Here is a 22639-nt window from a genome sequence, read left to right as displayed (position 1 = left end):
GGAATACTCTCTGAGAGTGTCAGGTCACCTCCCACCTTTACTGATTGGCAAATGAGAACTTTGGGGCTGGAAATGAGGAGGAGAAGACAAACTCAGGAGTAGGGAAAAAGTGGGGATCACCTAACTGAACAACTGTCAAGGAGAAAGGCAGGGTGTTCTTAACTATGGCTGGAACAAAGACACTTCTGATGCTGGAAAACTTCATAAATGGAAAATTTGTACCTTCTCCCTCATATATAGATTCTTACGATCCATCTACAGGTGAGGTGTACTGCAGAGTGCCAAATAGTGGGAAAGAGGAGGTGAGTATATTCACTTACAGAAGACCGAAATATGCTTAATATGTTGGTGAATTATGTGTCACTTAATTTTCTAGAAACAAAAGGGGTTGGGAAAAGGTACAGAATGGTAGACATTAGTAGCAGGCAGATTTTAGTTCTAGGAAGGTTTGCTTTGTAGCAGGTACATGGAACAAACCTCAGGTTCTTAAATGTAGAAGCAAGTGAATAATTGAGGCAGCCTAACAGCCACAATTCTTAGACGTTCCTTAATGGGTATCTAGTAAAAAAGTATTCATAAGAATTATCAGTATTAAGTGCTCCTTCTTTCAAGTGTTGCCTAAATTTGCTACTGTATCCATGGATTTCTAAAAAAAATTTTTTTAAACTATTGATTTACTTTAGATTATCCTCTAATAATGCTTAAATTCTTCAAAATGCCTACTAAAGCAAAACATCATTTCAGTGGTAAAATTCAAAATTAAAATCCCATACATTTTTGGAGTTATATTTAACAGCAGCGTTTTTCTTATTCAAATGCTTAATGACACACACATTAAACATTTTTAGTGACATAGAATTTTATTTGAAGAGTTTTGTGATATATTTGATTAGTTATCAATTATTGCACTGAGGATATAAACGTGTGTGGAGTGATACAAGTGGCTGATGCGTGTGTACTCGTCTAATGCCCAGTGGATTTTAACTTATTTTTTTAAGGTACAAAGAACCAGATTATTTAAAAGATAATTGTAGCCTTCATTATATGCAAGTTTTTTTTTGAAGAACTAAGCTAATATATTTCTGTTGTTAATATTTTAAATCTGTCTTGCATTAAAAAAAAACAAAACACCTTACCTTATGGATCAAAGGTTACAAATATTGGCTAATTTGTTAGTTAAACTGTTACCCACTGTTTTCTTTGTTTCAAATGACCTAGGATAGATGTGGGGAATCTAGCTTTATGTCTTCCAATCCTCCTTATCTCAGAGTGTATTCCAAACTGAAGTTAAAAATGAAAAATATGCCAAATTCAGTTGAAATATTTTCTGCAGCTTATGGTTCCTGCATTTTCGAGTTAGGGATGTTTCTGCTAATAGAGGATTAGATAGTTTGGATTTCTCAGCAATCTAGCTTGCAAATATTCTATCATCCCATAAATCCTTTTTTTTTTTTCAGGCTTGAATAATATGGTCACCATAGAAACTACATGCCCAATTTCCCCAAAAAAGTCACTCACAGAACGTGATGCTGGTGCTGCTAACAGTGGTTTCCGTTGAGTTAGTTTTTGCTATATACTTTGTATTCACTAAGCCCTTTAATATGAATTGTCCCAAATATGAATCATAACCTACAATTTAGACTCTGTCATCATCCTGATTTTACAGAGGACAGTGTTTTGCTAACACTCTTATCTCTGATGCTTAGATCAATGGATATTACACACACACACACATACACGTACACACACATGCACACACACACACACACTTGGTAGCATTTATATTATAGCGTTGCAGTCTGAAGCACAGACTGGAGTCAGACAGCCTGGCTTCAAAGACCAGCTGCACTGCTTAGAATCTACAGTCTTAATTTAGAGCTGGACCTACTTCTGCCTCAGTCTCCTTATCTATAAAATGGGGATAATAAATATCAACTTCATAGTGTTGTTCTGAGGATTAAAACAGGTTGATTTACTGATTTATGTTAAAACCCTCAGCGCCTGGCATATAGTAAGTGCTTTCTAAGCATTAGCTTTCGCTAATATTGTGTGTAGTAGATTAATATGTATTCTGTATTAACTTGACATAAGACATTTGACATAAAACAATTTAAAAAATATGACTGGACCTGAATTTTCTGCTTATCAAAAAAAGATTGGATTTTTACATTGACAGCTGTAGGAATGAACCCTCCTGTTGTTGGCTCACAGCAGGGCATCTACAAGACTGCAACTCAGGGTGGAGCTCACGAAAGCCCATGATTACCTTTATCCTGCCTGCAGGTCCATATCAGAGATTAATTTTTGAAGTTAAACCACCATCTTTCCAGGAATTTCTAATTAAGATGAGAATCATTTTACACCTTACCTCGGCTCTTCTGAAAGTGACTTTGTTCACATAAAGAAAGTGCAGATCAGATTCTGTGTGAGAGGGCTAGCATAGGTGTGGGGGGCTGAATTGTCAGGTCATGTGATACAAGAAATAAGCCATGGCTGCCTGAAGCCTGTAGGAAAGGGTTCTGGGGCTGAGCCTGTGGCCCTGTGGTAGAAAAAGGCTGTGAGTGATTATAAATGTTTGTCATGCCTGTGAGGCTGGAGAGGGTGAGGCAGTCTATGGATTTGCTATCTCTCAAAAAAGCATTGCTTATGCATTGCTTAAGAGAGGAGAAAGGCAGCAGATGACCTGAACATTCATTCTGCTTGCATGAACTGGCCTTGCCCATACCTTCCCATATATTATTTCCTTTTGGGTTTCCCTCCAAAACCAGGTCCCCAAGCTGTCTGTTCAATTACAGATACCCTTCTCCCCAACAGAGGCCCCTTCCATTGGGCAGAGACAGGCAGGGGGCAGGGACTGTGGCCGTGTCATAGCTGGCCGGCATGTGGTCTTGGGAGCCACAAAAATGGGTGTAAATCCTGATCCTGTCAGTTCTTAGCTGTGTGACCTCTGGCAAGTTACTTGAGCTCCCTGTGCTTCAGTTTTTCGTTTGGCAAATGGGCATGGCGATACTCATGTTACAGAATTTTAAAAGGCGTTCAGTGAAATAATGTGTGTAAAGCATTTACAATACAAGGTCTGACAATTAAGTTTGCGAACTTGCCACCCTGCACTTCCATTGGCAGCACTGCACAAACAGCTCAGTAAGGTTTCATAACCTTGGTATATTAGTGTCTCCCAGCTGTGTTCATGTCAACATGTGGAGGTGTCTTGCTGGGTGGCGTTCATTATTGTTGTTGCGTGTTTTTGTGTGCTGTCGCAAGAATGTCTGAGTTTGAATTAGAACAACGAACAAACATTACATTTCTTGTTAAACTTGGCAAGAGTGGAAGTGAAATCAGGGACATGTTAGTCCGTAAGGGATAAGGCCATGAAAAAAACGGCAGTGTACAAAGGGATTAAATGTTTTTCTGAGGGGAGAAAACCTGTCACTAATGAAGAAAGGTCAGGGCGGCCAGTAACAAGCAGGACTGACAAAAACATTGCAAAAATTCGTCAAATTGTGTGTCAAAATCAACAGCTGACTGTGAGAAGCATAATAGGCCAAGTAGATATCAATAGAGAAACAGGAAAATCTTAACTAAAAATCTTGGCATGAGAAAGGCATGTGCAAAAATGGTCCCGAAGGAGCTCTTGCATCACGACAATGCACCAGCTCCCACGCCACTGTCTGTGAGGGAGTTTTTAGCCAGTAAACAAATAACTGTATTGGAACACCCTCCCTACTCACCTGATCTGGCCCCCAGTGACTTCTTTCTTTACCCGAAGATAAAGGATATATTGAAAGAAAGATATTTTGATGACATTCAGGACATCAAGGGTAATACAATGACAGCTCTGATGGCCACTCCAGAAAAAGAGTTCCAAAATTGCTTTGAAGGGTGGACTAGGTGCTGGTGTCAGTGCATAGCTTCCCAAGGGGAGTACTTCGAAGGTGACCATAGTGATATTCAGCAATGAGGCATGTAACACTTTTTCTAGGATGAGTTCATGAACTTAATTGTCAGAACTCGTATTCTGCTATATATAAAAATTAGTTAATAAATGACTAACATGACTGATCATTTCAAGTGGGAATGACAGGATGCGGTTTCAAACAAAATTTTAGACCTTATCAGATATATCAGAGGTAGAGTTTCGAGATTCTACACATCTCAACTAACTTTCCTCTCTCATATTGTATTCCAAAAATTCTACATTTTGAAATGATTGAAAATGTACACCTGTTAAAATTCAAGTAGCTTCTTTTTTAATTATCTGATTGCCACATTCTGGATATCTTGGTTGAAACAAAGCGATTTTTTTGTTCATTTGTGTTTTGCGGTGGTGCCTCTGCTTCCTGGTCACATAAACATCACTTTGTAGGTAACTCAGTACTGGGAAATCAGGCAGAAAAGAATTACATGTGTATGGACCTGTGGGTTCTGGATTCATCCAACCCCTTGGGAATAAGTGTTAACGCGACCCTCTCTCCTGTTTGCTCCTCCAAGGTCGAGGCGGCGGTGGAGGCCGCCAAAGCCGCCTTCCCAGGTTGGTCGGCCAGGAGCCCACAGGAGCGCTCGCAGGTGCTGCACCGCCTGGCGGACTTGCTGGAGCAGTCTCTGGAGGAGTTGGCCCAGGCCGAATCTAAGGACCAAGGTGAGAGCCGGTGAGAGCCGCTGGCGCATCTGGAGAGCCCGCTCAGCCGGGTCTCTGCCTTTTCCTTCTTCCGGGCTCTCTCTAGCAGAGCCAGGGGTTGAGTGTAGCTGTCTCTTACTAAATGCTTCATAGAAAGTGCGATCCATTACTCAGATGCTGGCGATTCATCCACTCCTTCCAGTGTGTCGGGTGGTCTCTTGTTTCTTAACTGTAATGGATGGAACGCCGCACTTCTTTCATATTACCCCTCCTGGGACCGTCAGGCTAGGTGGCACATGTTCTTCTCATGGCAGAGGCAGAGGTGGAAAGCAAAACACCCAAAGGCCTCTGAAGGCTGAGGCTTGCCTCATCTGATGGCTAAAGTGTCACCGCTGAACCCAAACAAGGGGCAGGGAAGTAGATACACTCTGTGTGGTGGAAGGAACTGCAGAGATGTATGTCAAAGGGCATGGATCTGGGGAGAGAGGAAAACCTAAGGTTGATCATGTGATCTTCCACTACCAATTCTAAGTGGAGAATTTCAAAGTAAAGATCATTTGAAGAGCAGCTGCACAGTCAGGTTATTTAGAAAGACATCTGAGATGTCATTATTCCACTCCCAACACTATTTCCCAAATTTTGAACTCCTCCCCAGAGGTCAGGATAATGAAGTTAATGTCTGGAAAGCTTTTCAATAATATCTGTTAGGAAAAGCCAACATCTTATAAAATAATGCACACTGTAAACCAGCCTAAAGTTAGGAAGCAGCCTGACTCTGAGCCCTTACAAAGAAAATGTTTCCTGCTGGTGTTCCTGACACTGTTATCTCCCTGCATCACTAAAGACAACTCACAGTCCAGGTGAGCTTAGAGGTCTTTTTTTGTTCAGTCCTGGAGTTAGGATGCGGATGTGACACGTGCTGGGTGATCAAGTGCCAGACAGCATCCTGTGCCAGGGGTTCCCATCAGTTGTCCATATTAATGACTCCACCATGTGTTGTAGGGACATTTAATATATATCACGTGTTTATCCAAGTGGTTTTTTGTGATGTGCAAATACAGCTGCATTAATACCCACAATTCCAACCCCTTTGTAGCATGCACAAAGCTTGTGATTTTGAGTTGAAAGAGCTGGTGTGAGTGAAGTGGTAGCATCTGGAAGATTCATGATGATGCCTAGGCATTGTTCAGTCCACAAAGCCAAGATCATTTGACTCACATTTAACTCCCCCCTCCCACCTCCTCTTATAACCTCATATTTAATTATTTCATGGTTTTATCAAACCATGATCAACGCTCTGTATATTTAAAGAATGCCCGGCCCAGACTGGAAGGAACAGAGGCTACTTCACTCAGCGTGAGCTGAGGTATGTGCGTGATAGTGTCTCCGCTGTTCATGGTGAATACTCTGACTGTGCTTTCTGTTGGTGACGTCTTACAGGGAAAACCATAACACTGGCGAGAACCTTGGACATTCCCCGGTCTGCCTACAACTTCAGATTCTTTGCCTCCTCCATCCTGCACCACACGTCAGAATGCACACAGATGGACCACTTGGGCTGTCTTCACTATACCGTGCGGGCCCCTGTGGGGATTGGTAGGTGCTGTTCAGGGGAAGCCTGGGCCACACTTGCACAGAGATGCTGGATCCGTGCTGTACAATTGGCTTCAAGGAACAGACTAAAGAAAAGGAAGGATCTGATTTTTTTCTACTTGACTGGAACATAATTGGCCTTAAAAATCAATTTCTGTAATAGTTTATTGTCTCTGTGTGAAGTTTCCTATTTATTCCTGGAACATTGTTCTTGGGAAATCACAGGGAAAAGTGACACTGAGAGTAAATTCAAGCCAGGGTTTTTTTCCTTTGTAATTAAGGAAAAAAAAAAAAGGTCTATTTCCAGAGAGTGTTTTGGTGAAGAGCATGGATTTTAGATAGGTGTGGGGCAAGTTACACAACCTTCGTGTACTTCAGTATTCTTATTGAAAAACTGGGAGAAGAGTTTAATTTTGTATTTATATATTTTTTTATGAATTAAGTAAATTAATAAGTGTAGGGCTCTTAGAACAGTGCCAGGTACGTGGTAAATCAGCCTTGACTAAATGATGAGCTTCCCACGTTCATTTCTTGGCTTCCTGCGCTTTGAGGACACATAAATATCTGCAATGACTCAAAATTTCCACTAGATGTCACTGTTTCCTCTGAGAAAAAAAAAACCGTCCATATTTTATTAGTTACATTTTATGACAGGATAAAAGAATATAAGTTAAAAGGAAAGAAAATGGGACATTTTTACCACTTTGATTATTTGAGCCCTTTGGAAATGGCATTTTCAAGGCATTATGGAAAGCTCAGCCTCCTAAGAAGAATGCTAATATATATTATGCTGCAAAATACTAGTTATCACCTAAAGAAAAGATTTTTCAATGGGAAATGTAATAATATAAAATATGTTTATATTTGTAGCACAGACTTAAGGGCAGATTCTAAAATAAGTGGAATACATTTATTGCTTATTCATAAGGTAGATTTTATTTTTATGTGTTTTATGGTTGGAAGCCTAGCCGGTTTTAGAACTTTACATGGAGACACTCTCAATGCTGGCTCTGTTACTTATCCAGCAAACCTGTTTGATCAGGACGCAAATGAGAGCGTAGAGAGAATTTTTTTATGCAAAAATACTCTGGCTCGATAAAATGGATTCCACAGTCTCAGAACCTATTTTCTCTTATTTTACACATAATTCTAAAAGGCTTGAGATTTTATGTCTCAGTCCACAACAGATTAGAAGCAGAGATGGAGCAACTTTGAAGAAATAGTAGCTGGTGGTTTAATGCTGAGGAGGGAGACGTTTAAACAAAAATTAGTCCATAAATCTCAAAAGTCACCACCTTCTGGAGCGGTATAGTGACATGTGACAGCCTTTTAGCCCAGGAATTTATACTGCTGTTGTTCATAAATATTTCATAAGTCATCAAGAAAAGAGAAAACTGTGTTGATGATAGTTTTTAAAGGCACAGTTGTTTGTGATATATTTTAGAATGATTTCCCTGAAATTGGCTCCAAATAAGCAAAGTTTGGAGTTTTAGGAGCTTAAGTTTCATGCAGCAAGAAGGAGTTCCATCGTAAGAACCCCACCAAGTGAGTCTGCTTTGAGGGACATGTCATGGTTGGCTCTGTTTCTGTTCTCCTCTGTTAGCTGGTGTGATCAGTCCCTGGAATTTGCCACTCTACCTGCTGACCTGGAAGATGGCTCCGGCGATTGCTGCCGGCAATACTGTGATAGCCAAGCCCAGCGAGATGACTTCAGTGACCGCATGGATGATGTGCAAACTCCTGGAGAAAGCAGGTAATTAGGTGTTAGAGTGTGAGGGAGGCACAGAAGTGGCTTTCGGGCTGTGCGTTTTGTAGGCCTCAGTCCCCTTAGGGTTACTGACATTTGAAAAGTGATTTTGGATAGAAATCTGCTCAGCGGCAAAATAGATTCCAGTGACATCTTTGGTTTTTGTCTCCATGAACTTTTTCTGAGCAATCCCCCTTTTCAATGGAGTTCCCTCACACAGTTTTCTCTATTCAGCCCCAGAGTGATGCTACTGCAGGGTAGTTCCTCCATGTAGGGGTCGGCTGGCAGAGCAATGGGCACACAGTAGGAGCAGACAGGCTGAAAGAGCCCGAACAAACCAGGTAGCTGCCTGCTCAAGAGTGTCTTCAATAGTCAATTTAAATCTTATGCATGAAACACAAGTTAATCTTGATGAAAATTTCTAAGAATATTGCTAAGTACTTCTCTGGTTTGTATAGCTGTAGAATACCCGATAGAAATAGCCCATTTTCAAGAGAGTTGCATATACATCCTTTGTTTTCCCTGTATTTAGAAACACTACTTGAACGCTGATATAATATAGTTTCTCTTTCTGCCAATATCATAATGGCCACGTTCAGGGTACATTCTTGGTTTGGTTCCAGGGTGTTCAGCGCGACACTGCACCAGAGTTGGAGGGTAACAGGCAGGAAGCCCTGGCTTGTACCCCACGAGAAAACCCCTTGCTGTTGAGTCCCTCTGCTCATGTCTCCTCACAGCCTGGCTGGAATGATGGTGGGTGGTGGGGAAGAGGCCATCTTTCTGGCTCTGTTGACCTCTGCTGTGTCTGCTTCCTTCAAGTCCACAGAGAAGGTACTGCTGGGCTTACCTGTATCCATTGAGCGGATGGTTGGGAAGAGCCCATCTCTCTCTCTCCTGGGTACCTTTTCCCTTGAAGCAAAAACATACACCTTGGCTTCCAGGAAGGTTGAATCAGTTCTTTACTCCAGGATTTAGATGGCAGGGTAAACCAAGCCTGTTTAGGGAAGAGCATTGGGGCTTATGGCCCTGGTTTAGTTGCCCACTTCCCTTGTATCCTACAGAGGAGTGAGGCCCCGCAGCCTTGGTCTTTGGGATGATGTCTGTGGATGCCCTAGGCCTCTGGGGGGTGTATGATATGAATGCGCCTACCCGTCTTGGGTCCCAGAGTGTGTCATTTCTCCCTTACACAAGGGATCACGTTCTAATCCCATTCTTTATAAAATTGAGTCTCTAGTGTCTGCAAAGGTCCGAGGCGTTTCTTTCCTTCCTTTTGATGGTAGGTTCCCTTGAATGAGATAAGAATGAGGTCTAACCTCTTGCTTTGATCTGGGTTGGGGAGGGTGCCATGGGGGTGGGCAGGGTGCTGCAGAGACATGTTCCAGAGAGCACTCTCCTCAAATGAACCACTTCTTCATCTATGCTTTCTCTTTCCTAACCACTGTCCCCATTCATACACCCCAGTACTTGGTCTGCATGAGAGCTTTATGTCTCTACCTATTTGTATAGCATTGATCTCATTTTGTGTGTGTGACCAAGCTGATGATATCAAGATGGTCCTCCACTTCTTCCCTTCCCAGGCTAGCCAAACTGTCCTCTTCTGACAAATATTGAGAGTACGACGCTCAACCTGCACCTCTCTAAGTCCTCATTTTCTCCACTAGAATTGGAGGAGGTGTGAATCAATCTACATAATCTTGCTTCAGAGCACTGGGAGGGAAACTTTTGATAGTAGGGGAAAGAAAGCTAAAGCCACCTGCTAATGCATTCAGGATATTTAAAGAGCTGGCTCCTCTAGTCCTGAGGGTTCAAACAGATTTGGACTTGGCGATGACCTTTCTTTGAAATAAAATCATTGTAAAAAGTATGCAGTGAATACCTCTTCAGGAGTACTAGAATTTTCATTTTCTTCCTGGGGGCACCAAATATTTGCCCTCATTCCTGGAGTATCCACTGACAGGATTTCTGGCCCTTCCTATTAGATTTTGTTTTGCTCTATTTAAATTTAATTGTCAGCCTACCACATCCTAGCTTTGGAGGGCTTTGGTTCCCTTCATTGTCTGTTAGCACCTACCCTGAGTTTTACCAAATTGTTATTTGTTGATTAAACTGCCTCCTTTTTTTTTTATAACTAGACTCTTTTAAGGGTAGAGCTCAGATATCTCTAAAATTTTTTCATTAATGTCTTGATCAAATAACAAAATGGTACTGAGAAATAATGACCAGTAGGTAGCTCTTAATGTATTAACATCAGAGGTCAAGGAAATGTAATCAAAATGTGTATGCATTGTGTAAAAGGCCACGAGCCTACTGAAACAAGCTCATTTTCCTATGGTGATAAATACGTGGTGTTTCTGTTTTCTCTCACCCTTTGTTAAAATGCTACAGTAAACATTACAAGTGATTCGGTTCATTTTTTTTTTTGCCTTCAGGATTTATAAAGCCCAAGAGTTCGCCTTCTCCTGCCCCCAACTCCCATCCAAATATCAGACCAATACCCACATGCCTGATACTTGATGGAGATGCAGGGCCCCATCCTGGAAATGGTGGGAAACTTGTCCTTGCTTTCCTCCCATCAACCATGGGGAGGACCTCTCCCCCAAGCACCATCCTTGCCCCAACCCAGGGCTGCTCTCACATGGTGCTTGGCTCTGGTTCTGCCCTCATCAAGTAGTGACTTATGATCTAGAACTGATCTAAGCTGGATTTCAATAAGTGTGCACGCGGAGTGTAGAAGTGAGGTTTTGCCAGATGCCATCATGATTCATTGTCTTCTCACCTGTCTCCTTGGGGGCTCACCTGAATGGGGCCTTGGTTGTTCCCTCAAGGTGATTGGGCTAAGGCTGTGGCTCTGTGGGAAGGTGTTTAGGGTGATAATGGACCATCAATACGAAATTATTACTTATACTTTAAAAGCATATTCTTGAGCAGATGGTTTTAATCCAAGAGAGTATGTTCCTATTGAGAGAATGTCTAACCTGGAGCAAAGGAAAGATGCTAGGAGCAGGGACATAGTTCAGAAACCTTATACACTGGAGGATTTCTGCTTCTCCTGTAGGTCAAGCCTAAAGAAATGGAGGGAACAAACTCAACTACCTCCAGGCAAACCCTAAGAACTTCCGGGACACAACACAATTGCACATAGATTTTCTTTCTGGACACTTAAAGCTTCCTAAAGTCTAGAACCATTCCCAATGTGGATAATGTACATGAAATATTCATTCATCTGTTTACTTAACAATTATTTCTTAATCTTCTACACTCAGTTTTGCCTCTTACTGTTGTCACTTAACCCCATTTTGCCTCAATTTTCTCCTGTGTGTCGTGAGGCTAGTAATACTACCTACCTAATGAAATTGTTGGGTGGTCTAAAGGGTGTAAACCACTCACAGCAATGGCTGACCCATAGTAAGCACCCAGTAAATGTGAGTGAGCATTGTACAGGGGATACCATGAAGAGCAAAACACAGTTGTTATTTCTGCCCTTAGCTAGTATACCTTCTAGTGGTAGGTGGGTAGTAAACAGGTCAATCCATAAAACACGTGAGGAAATACATGCAGGCATAGGGCAGTAGGGACTCATGAGAGAAAAGACCGGGGCATCTATTATTGGGTGTTCTTGGTACTTTAAGTACCAAGAGTGTAATGGTGCATCTATATCATGGCGCACAGGACCTTCAACTCAAAATTTACCTTCCTGAAGGAGCCCTCCTTCACGCCCCTGGGCCAAAATAGTCAATCTCTTCTCTGGATTTTGCAGCATTTACAGTCCCCTCTACTTAACATTTTCACACTCAGTTGTGGCTCCTGGATGCCAGCTTGGAGCAGGACTCTCCTTCCTCACAGGGCTTGACCTGCCTGAGGATATCTCTACATCCTCAGCCCTAGTCCATTTTATGGAATGAATTATGTAGAATGTTCTACCCTGCATTTTTCTAGGGCAAAGCACCCACAGAAATCCCACCTAGGGTGTGCTCTATGCAGAGGTAACACTATAGTCTTTGCCTTGCTATTAAGCTAGAGACAGCCATAAGAATTTACTCCCATCCCCATTCAATCTATTGGACTGTCAAGGAGAATCTCCATGGAACCTGAAGTCCTCAACATACTGAGAAGAATTGCTGTAACTGATACTGTTTCCCATCCAGGTGTTCCACCAGGTGTGGTAAACATTGTGTTTGGAACAGGGCCCAGGGCAGGTGAGGCCCTGGTGTCCCATCCAGAGGTGCCTGTCATCTCCTTCACTGGGAGCCAGCCCACAGCTGAGCGGATCACACAGCTGAGTGCTCCCCACTACAAGAAGCTCTCACTGGAGCTGGGGGGCAAGAATCCTGCTATTATCTTTGAGGACGCGGACCTGGAGGAGTGTGTTCCAACCACTGTCAGGTCCAGCTTCGCCAACCAAGTATGTCCTCTGGCTGCTTTGTTTGTTTGTTTGTGTTTAACTCTGTAGCCCTGTCACACTGCATCTGTTTTATCACAGGGCAAAGCCAGAAGTGAGTGGGTCAACCCAGTGCTATTTCAGTGGAAAAAGAATTGTTACATTGTGTTATTCCACTGACTGTTCAATGTCAATGTCAATCCGTTGCCTTGTTGAGTCACAGCTTCTGTTCAGCAAACTCCTCTTCTTGAGTTACACAACTTTTACCAGGGACCAGCCATGGGCAAAATGATTGATGTTTGCTTCTCCCTCCTTGTATTCATAGAGTTGCCTCTAGTCTCTTCATGCTGTCTAAATGTCCTATCTCCAATAAACCTTATTCTCCTTCCCAAAGCATCCCAAATGCATTCTCTCACTTAGAAATAAATACCTGAAGTAGCCTAGAGCTGGTTTCTTACCTGAAAGTCGTGGATGAGCTTCAGGGCAACTTTGCACCTCCTGAAACTGTAACAGATCTTTTCCTGGGGTCCACACTTTTCATCAGAGTCTTCAAGGCTGTGGCATCCCAAAGGGATCAGATGTGTTAGACTATGAGCTTCGTGAAGAGGGCAACTGTGCCTGCTTCTTTGCAGCATTTTAGCTCCAACGCCCTAGATAGTGCCTAGGATGGAGCAGTGTGTATAAATACGAAATGATTTTCTCCAAACGGTGTATTTAAATTATTTTTTAGCAGAAAACAAAGACTTAAGTCAAAGAGTTAGAACTTCCATGTAAGGAAAGATGAGTGAAATGAGAGATATCTTTATTTACCCAACTCGAATAATTCGCATCACCTTTTGAACCTTCATTTCTTTACCTGTTAATTATGGAAATGACAATAATAATGCCTTCCAATAGGGTTTTTGTGAATGTAGAATGAAAAACACTTTTTACAATAATTATTTTTATAATCATTATAATTGTAATTATTTCTCTCACAGTCATTCCTAGGAAAAGTGGTTTAGATATATACATCTTTATATATATATTATGGCAGGTGCTCAGAAGTGCAGCATGATACCCCCATGGAGTGTGCCCTTAAGTCTTGTCATTGTCCTTATGTGTCATTCATGGCAGGGTGAAATCTGCCTCTGTACCAGCAGGATCTTTGTCCAGAAGAGCATCTATAGTGATTTCTTAAAGAGGTTTGTAGAAGCTACCAGAATGTGGAAAGTTGGCATTCCCTCCGATCCATCAGCCAACATGGGAGCTCTGATAAGTAAAACTCATTTGGAGAAAGTAAGTAAATCTCTGCAGTGTAAGTTATTTGGAGAGAAGCTCAGTGCAAGGCATAACACACATCCATGCCTTGAAATATTGTTCATTACTACCCTATTTTTGAAAAATTATGACCTGTGGAAGATTGTCTCTGGATACAAAGTCTAAAAATGTGGGATATGGTTCTGCAAATGTAGTCCAGGTTAAAGCAGCATCTACGTGAAATGAATGCACTTGAGGAGTCAGCATGGGGGAGGCCATTAGAAGAGAGAGAAAGGCAAATTTCACAGCCTACAGGTCAGCTAATAAGAGTGATGTGGATTAAGGGTGGCGAGAGTTTCCGTAGGTAAATGTTCCCAGTGGACAGAGTTCTGCCTCTGGCTTATAGCAGATGGCGTTTCAGCCAGCAGAAGCAACTCAAATTATGTGAAGTGACTAGTGGTGGCCGGGTAAGAGAAGCTATTGGTAGTCTCTGGGTGGTTTGTGGAATTTAGGTCTTTACAGTCGTTTCAATTTATACCTAATGTGACTGCTCCCCAAATGAGTGTGCTAGTTTGTGGTGCTGGAAGCACTTTGTTTTCAGCTGCAGTAACTATGGCCCAGCAAGGGAAATATATGCCTCCATCAGTGAGCTGATAAGGGGCTACGCCTTCACTTAAGTTTGTAGAAATCTCTGGCACTGCACAGATTTGGCAGACTTACCACATTTTAAGTTGGACCTTCACAATGTTGTGAAGCACAGATGATCACAGGTGGGAAGGTATAGTAGCTGGATGGCCTCATTTTTTCTGAATCCTCAGCAAAATAGGAAGCAGTTTGAGAGGGAGAAAAGGTGTTGGAGGTTTCAGGAGGAAAGAGAAGGTGTGAAATAGCCTTGCAGGAGATCAGGAGAGAGAATGGACTTTGAAATGATCCTGTTGTCAGCAGGCAGCTCCAAGAGCTCACTGAGGTTTGTGATCATTTATTGAAGCGAAGTGCCCAGCATGGCTGTTTTTCACCAGCCAAATTCACCTGCGAGATTGCAGGTGCAGAGGCAGCAGTCCCCAGAGTGTGCACGGGACCCGCAGTTGTATATGTCCCCCATTGTGGAGCGAGGAGTCACCAGGTGCAAGACGCTTCCTTCTCCTCCTTCTCTGGCTGTTCTGGATACCAGGGCTCCCTGCCTGCTGTCCACACTTACAAATAACTGGTGAAAAACAACTCCAGCACATTCCAAATGCTTCCTGTGGAGCCAAGGTAACTTTCCAGGAGCATCTTGCAATAGGTGCAGGCTGCTGTGCAGTCTGAGGTCCCCTTTGCAATTCACCACTCACCTGAGGTTCAAAGTTCTCTTTATCTCAAATCAGCAGAAAACGACTTCTTCTATTGGAGACCATAATAACTATTTAATTTGCCCAATGAGGGGAGATATATCAATGGAGCAAATCTAAGTGTTTGGTTTTTCTGTGGGCTTTAGCACAATATTTTTGATGCTCAGAATGTCCCTGCTTGCCCACAGTGGCCCTCTCTTTAGCCTGCCCCCCACCCCCCATAGCTCTGAGCCCTCAAACATTCCCTCCTACGGGCATCTCTACTCTGCTTTCCAATAACAAACAGCCTCAGCCATCTGAGCTGCTCTTCCCTTCATGGGCAACGGGGACGTCTCTCCAGAGCCCTGGCTCCCTTCAGTGGAGTGGAGTAATCAAGGCCAGCATCTGACCCTGTGCATGCCCATCAGATGCTCCATGATGACAGGAAGTAGCCTGGAAACATCCAAGAGGAGATGACTTAAAACCTGGTTGTGCTGAGCTCACGCACTGCCCTTTGAAGAGAGTCCTGCATCCATGCTGGTGTTTCCAGATTAGCCAAGTTACTTGTTAAAACCCTGCTCTAGTATCACGGTCATTTCGTCACTGGCTGTGATGTCGCATGTGATGCATAGTCACACCCCATCTCATTCACAGTCAAGTCCAAGTCTTTACTATGACCCAGCAGCCCGCCAGCTGTTACCTCTGCCCCCTGTTACCAAGGCCGCCCTCCCCTCCCTCATTCCACGGCTGCACACTAGCCTCCCTGTTTTCCTTGAAAATAATGCTCCTTCTTCTCGACCTCTGCGCTGACTGCCCACGCCGCCTGGAATGCGCGTCGTTCAGAGATTTGCCGGGCTCTCTCCTTAGATCAGATGTCATCGTGTGAGTGAGCACTTGCCTGTCCGCCCCATGTAAAATCGCACCTCCCAGAACGTCCCCTGCCTCTTCGCTGCTTCGTTTTTCTCTGTGACTCTTATGGCATATAATACATATTATTTATTTCCTTTACTGACTCTGTTTCTTTGACTAGAATGTGTGCTCCATGGTCAGTTTTGTTCACTGCTATACCCTTAGACCCTAGAAAAGTGGCTGGATCATAGTGGATGCATAGGATTTGTTGGGCAAATGATTGAATTGACCCTATCACATGTGTTCTGGTTACAGTATAACCCCCGAACTTAACAATTCCACTGTCCTTGAACTCTTGAACACAAGCGTGCAGCATCTGGTCTCACTGATCATTAAATCATAACAACAGCAAAGGGACCATATGGACACATACAAGCTTTTAGGTTTTACTTAAGACTCTCCTTTAATTCTTCATGTTTTCATTGGTTATTTTAAGCTTATGCTACAGGCAATGTTAGTACTGAATTCTAGTTTCTTAAAAAAAATTGGATAAGTATGGGTGTTCAATACCTCAATATTATACAAATCCTACTTCTTAAATGCCAACTAAAATTTTTTTTTCTTTTTTTAAAGATTTTTAATTGGGAAATTGGGGGAAGGGAACAGCGTTGGGGAATCAGGGAAGGGGAACAGACAAGTTGCTGTTCTTTTGTTCTTCAGTCTAGTTGTGGAGGACGTCACTTCACTGGCCCATGTTGGTATTATCATTGCGCTCTTCCCAGGTGAGGCAGATCGGTCACCGGCCACTGGACAGCCACTCATGGCGGCTCTTGGCAGCTCATGCTGGCTGCCAGCCACTCACAGTAGCTTTACAGAAGCCCACTGCAGCCTACACCGTCGCCAGTGACTCATGGCAGCCCAGCTCCAGGTCGAGCTGTTGTGCACCATCTTAGCTGTAGAGGGCACAGCATCACTGGCCCTCATGTGGGATCCAAACTGGGGCCCTGCTGCTCAGAGCTGGCGTCCCAAGCCAACTCCTTACCAATGTGCCACTCGGCCGGCCCCCCAGCCGTTTTAGTTACCCCTAAAATAGACACAGAGCATTTAGCAAGTTGCAGTATAGGAATATTTCAATATAAAATATCAAAACTTTTCTCTAGAGTAAACTATATACCTTAACCTTCGCATCTTTGAGTGACTCCACAGAGAAAACCCAAATTACCTTCTTTTCAGTAGGGTGGTGGTTGCGATCTAATAACTGATCCCTAGGCAGGCAGGGATCGTGGACCCCAGGGAGTTACCTGTTGCAGACGGAGAATGGTTTGAGGGCTGGTGGGAGCCGAGGCCTCCTTTAGCATGTGTGTGCCCCTTAGCACCTGTGCACAGGCAGGAGAAACATCCCACTTGAAGGTTCTGGGTGTCTCCGTCCCCAGGCCTGTCTCCTTTTGCCTCAGCCCAGCTCCCCACATGGGTTTCACCAAGCGAGCAAGTTTTCATCTGAGTCCAGGCTAAGATAAGGAGGGAGAGCCTGGTTTCCCCATCATTTGTCCTTTTCAGATTACAACTCTTTTCAGTTCAATGTGTCACACCATCTGGGATCAAGCAGGCAGTGTATAATCTCCACAGGTGGTCATTTCCCCTCCTTTCACAAGAAAGCTTTGGGAGCCGCATGCCAAAAAGGGCCTGTCTGCCATCTTTGCATCCCACGCCTCCTCTTCTGCAGTGTGTCTATGTCTTCTTCAAATCAATTAGCCCTGCAGAGTCTGGGGTATTGGTGTCCACCCTACTTCTGTGTGATTGTCATGATAGATGGTGACGCAGTGACAGAAGAATACAACTATATAGAATATGTAAAAGTTGCTCTGTGATGGCAAAGAGCTCAGTAACTTACAGAGACATGGCATGCTCCTAAGTGGACATGTGCCTTTCCAGGTGCCCAGTGACTGTAGGCGCTGCACAGTAAATTGCAGGTGATTCTGTCCTTGAAGAACAAAGGAGAAGCCCCCTTCCCTATTTCACAGAGTTTCTTTCTTTTCTTTTTCTTTTTATTTTTACCCTTCTGACTCCTTCCCCACTTGGCTGTCTGGGGAATTCAGATATATGCCTTCCTTCCCATAAATGCCAGTAACTAATGAGATAGAATTTGTGAGCATTTACAATGAGGCTGGAGGAAGTCCAGGGGAAGTTCACAGGTGCATCCCCCAGGAGGGCCAGGCTACAGGCCTCATGAAGGCCCAACTCATGCAGTTTCCTATCTCCTTTGTCAGGTAAAAAAACCTGACATACTGAGTGGAGGGGCATCTGTGGAGTCCCTTAGCCAGTAAATGTCAGATCACACATCATTCTCATCAATAGCCATGACAGCGGCTGACATTCCAAAGACTTAACTATGTACTAGACGTTATGCTAAATGTCATACATATCTTATGTGATTTAATCCTATGACTAGGTGGCAGTGTTAATTTTCAGTTGAGGAAATGGAGGCACAGAGTGTTTACAATCTCTCAGCTCGTAAGCCATGTGAACACAGTTGGGGTCCCCTGCCCACTCTTCCCTGGGCTCTGATTTTATGTGCAAAGCTACAAAATACGAACTATTCTGTGCTCCCTTTTCTCACACAAAAGTTTTATAATAACAATTCGTTCCATTTTGTCGCACATTACCAGTCACTAGAGTTTTTTTTTTCCTCAGATTTTACTGAAAATCTCAGTTCCTGAGCTGCTAGTGTAGATATCATTCTATCATCCAGTAACACTTCCTCTAGAAAATAAATTCAATTTCGTATGAGTTACCTTATACATTAAATATTTTGATAAGTTCTCAATTTGAAAACCGACACTTCCCTTCATATTTGATTACCCCAAGAGCTTCTAAGAGATAACCATGGAATTCATTTTAGATGCGATAATTGAAAGCCAGAACACCCCTTGCACCATTGGAATCACTGACAAAATCCTGGAGCTGCCTCCAGCAGGGAACTTGGGAGACCTTTGCCTGGACTTCCTTTGTTCACACAGGATGCCGCATTTGGCATCTTTTAATTAATGTGGGTGGGTTGTTTCAAAAGGAGCAAGAGACAAGGGGGAAAGAGAAGTCCAGACCTATTTTAGTCTCTACCCACAAAGGAAGCTAGGGTTTTTCTGGGAAAGCTTTGAGATCATTGTACTGTTGTGGGAGTCAGGGGAGCAGAGGCGAATATAAAGCTGTACCAAATGTTCTATTTTTAAAAAAGTCTTTGACTTCATGGCTTTACTAAGCATTCTACAAATTGAAGCACGTTTAATAATAAAATAACATCACCTTTTAAATTTTTACATGGCAAATATATAGCTCTATATTGAGTATAGTTCTGTGGAGTGCTAATCTAACACTGGGGTAGAATGTTCAGACGATAAATGATAAGCAGGAATCCAAAACGTCGTTTTAAAGTTTACCCTGCTTTTCATGTCCTACTTGACTGCTGTTCTATACTTTTAATTTTGAGGATTGTTTTGGTACTTCTCCTATGCTTATCATACCCTTCAGGGGTAGAATCATGTATCTTTTGACTTCAACAATATTTCCATATTTAAGTGTATATATCATTATTAGGATGAGTCATTTCTACACCCATTATTAATAAACATCTATCATTATCTCTGAATCACTGAGTTAACTTATTACATAATTTATTTCCCATTATAGTTAGCTGTGTTATGTTATCTAGATATACTTTCAGAATATAATCAGTAATAAGGCTAAGAATTAGAAATTATTTGTTCTGGAAGCTCAAATTTTTGAAGGGCACCCTGGCCTTTAATTAAATCTTATACACCATTCAACGTCCCACTTTCTGCAATGGATATAGCCCCCACCCCCCAACAGTAAGAAAATATTCTTTTGTGTATTTAACTACTGAATATGCCTGAGAGTGAATTCTAGCTTTCCTGTTTATTAGTTGTATGAAATGTTTACTCTTTCTGAGGCTCAATTATATCATCAGCAAGTAGGCGATAATAATACATAGAGTTTTGAGAGAATTAAGTGAGAATGTATGTAATGCACTTAACCCTGGCACTTAAACATTAAATAAATTACACTCTCCTATTGCATATGAGGGTTGAACGCCCAAGTGATGGTTAGAGCCCTTCTGCCCCTCAGGCTTAGCAGCTGAGTGATAAGATAACCAACCTTAGATTTCTTGGCAATGACCTTATACATCTTTCCTAGATGATCTAAAAATATTGAATTTCCTATTGCTTTGTATTAAGCCAAATGGTAAACTGTTGCTAATCATAGTTTTTATCCACCCAGGTCAGAAGTTACATCAAGAAAGCTCGTGCCGAAGGGGCCCAAATTCTGTGTGGTGAGGGAGTGGATAAGTTGAGTCTCCCCCCAAAGAACCAGGCAGGCTATTTTATGCTTCCCACCGTGATAACAGACATTAAGGACGAATCCCCTTGCATGAAGGAAGAGATATTTGGTCCAGTGACATGTGTTGTCCCCTTTGGTAGTGAAGAGGAAGTGATTAAAAGAGCCAACGATGTTAAATATGGGCTGGCAGCGACAGTGTGGTCAAGCAATGTGGGGCGTGTCCACCGGGTGGCGAAGAAGTTGCAGTCAGGTTTGGTCTGGACCAACTGCTGGTTCATAAGAGAGCCGAACCTTCCTTTCGGAGGGATGAAGAGTTCCGGCGTAGGTAGAGAAGGAAGCAAGGACTCTTATGAATTCTTCACTGAAGTCAAAACCATCACAGTTAAACACTGACCTTGGCCAATGGAGAAACTGTGATGGTCAGTACCTGGTTGCAGACAATCAGTCGCCCCGTGTGGTGAATGGAAATACTGGCATAGATTCCAGCCCAGTCTTGACTTAGCAGAAGTTTATCTCTAGCTATCCTCAGTAGTTAGTATTTTTGCCCGCTGGTGAAGAGATGCTGTCTGTCTTCAACGTGAAGGCAAAGAAGAGAATGTTTCTGAACAGGAAAATGCAAAAAGGTAGCCAAACAATTGTCAGGATCCTCCTATGTTATGTTTTCATAGGACTTTTATCATCATTTTGATTGAATTCTTGAAAATTCATAATCAGATTATTTTTTTCATTTGCAAATGGATCGTTGAAAAAATATCTACAAAGCTAAAGAGAAACCAATCACCATAATTTCCTACCTTTGGGGAGATTGTCAAGATGATCTCCTTGTCCATCAGCCATCAGGATTGGTAATTGGTAATTGACTGTACCTTATTACCCAAGAGGACCTTGAACATCAATGATAAACACAGCATGGAATTTGTCAGAGAACACATATATGGCTGGACCCACTAAATATTGGGTTGTCGGAAAAGTCATGATGTATTTTTTCTATGTTTTTCGTTGCAAAAATGCGCCATGGCTTTTCCGACAGCCCAATATATCTGTATAAACAAAGAAAAATAACATAGCTACTACTTTGGGAGGAAACTCAGAACAAGAAGAGCTTGATCCATTCCCACTAATCTAATCGAATCAATCTCAATTCTTAATGAATGTACTTAACAAGACTTAAAATTTACTAATCCTAGAGGAAGCAATAAATGTTGAGCAATTTTGGCAACCAGTATGGGATACGCCTTCTTTTTGAACTGTTCTTTATTCCCTATCCCCATCCTCTTAGGAGTGTGGACTTATACTAAATAATAGAAGTATTTCTAGCACTTTTTTTTCTGGATCACCTGGTGGTCAGAGGAGAAAACTGAGGTTTATAGAGATTAAGTTGCATGCTCAAGGTCACACAAAAGGAATGAGGCAGGGAAGGTTTGAACCCAGGGCTCTCTCTAGGATATTCATCAGCTGACAAGTTGGGGAGGGGTAAGTGTGGGGGCCAAGGCTCTATAGGCCGTAAACTACTTTCCTCATCTTACAAAATAGGGGCCAGATTGATAATGTCAGAAGTTGATGAATCAAGGAATAGGGATTTATACCTATTATTTAAAGTTATGCATGTGACCATTAGAAATCTTAAAAATTAGAGGTCTTAAAATGTTAATGTAGCTCATAAGAATTGGAAGGTGCAATGCAGATGGGCTGAGAGGTAAGGAAACAGACTAAATTCAGTTTCATGGTAGGAAACTGACAGATGTTATTTGGAGTTGATAAGGCCAGAAATACAGGCACACACATATGGGTCAGCTGTATGGGATAGAAGACTTAAAACCAGAACTAATTAAAAATGATTATTTCTAGGAAGTAGAACTAAAGATGGGGGCGGGGTGTTTAGCATAACGGAGAGACTTTCATTTGAATCATTCCGTATGCTTTGAGTTTATTTTTTAACATGTTGCTAAGAGCCTTTTATAAATAATAATATCAGTATTTAAAGGCTGTCCTAGTGACGTTTTTCACACATGTGGGAATTGGGGAGGATGTGCTCCATATTATCCGAGAGTATTCCAGGTCTCCAGCGCTCTGAACCCTGCTTGCCTTGAGAGACCTGAGATCACATGGTGTCTTGGGAGACCCAGACTGATTGGAGAAAGCCTGGGGAACCTGTGCCATGTCAGGTCAAAGGAAGATGATGTTCTCCAGCGCCCCTAGCACTGACAGCCTGCTCAGCAGGAGGTCCTCGACAGGCCAACCCCAGGAGAGCCTTCTACTGTGCCTATTCCTTCCCTCCAGCCTGCGCAGGGAGGGTCAGAGGCTGGTCCTGCACAATTCTCCTCATCCATATTGGATATTTCCCTAAACCTGAGCCCTGAATTTAAAAGAAAACCCCTAAGGGATGGTCCTTCTTTGCTTTGGATTTGCTTATTTCCTCGGAATTTCCAGTGTCCTTTTCTTGGGGGTGCCTGCAGCTGCCTGCGACCCCATTAATGGTGGATCCACCCCCTGGATGTCCCAGGGATAAGCCCCTCACTTCAGGCTTTGCAAGTGAGTGTTCCAAGGTATAGTTGTAG

At 42.7% G+C, this 22639-nt stretch overlaps 1 protein-coding gene across 1 annotated transcript; it reads left to right on the top strand.

Annotated features, from left to right (window-relative positions):
- On the top strand, positions 1-21306 carry ALDH8A1 (aldehyde dehydrogenase 8 family member A1). The gene is made up of 7 exons (XM_019624688.1): positions 1-302; positions 4489-4636; positions 6056-6211; positions 7812-7961; positions 12101-12357; positions 13450-13611; positions 20022-21306. Exons 1-7 carry the CDS (start codon positions 165-167, stop codon positions 20472-20474), a joined length of 1464 nt encoding a protein of 487 aa, XP_019480233.1. The 5' UTR covers positions 1-164; the 3' UTR covers positions 20475-21306.
- Positions 21307-22639: the final 1333 nt, after the last annotated feature.

Source organism: Hipposideros armiger, unplaced genomic scaffold (assembly GCF_001890085.2).
Source record: "Hipposideros armiger isolate ML-2016 unplaced genomic scaffold, ASM189008v1 scaffold_600, whole genome shotgun sequence".
Taxonomy (NCBI): Eukaryota; Metazoa; Chordata; class Mammalia; order Chiroptera; family Hipposideridae; genus Hipposideros; species Hipposideros armiger.
The sequence above is the reverse complement of the archived record's forward strand: the minus strand, read 5'-3'. Positions and strand labels throughout refer to the sequence as shown.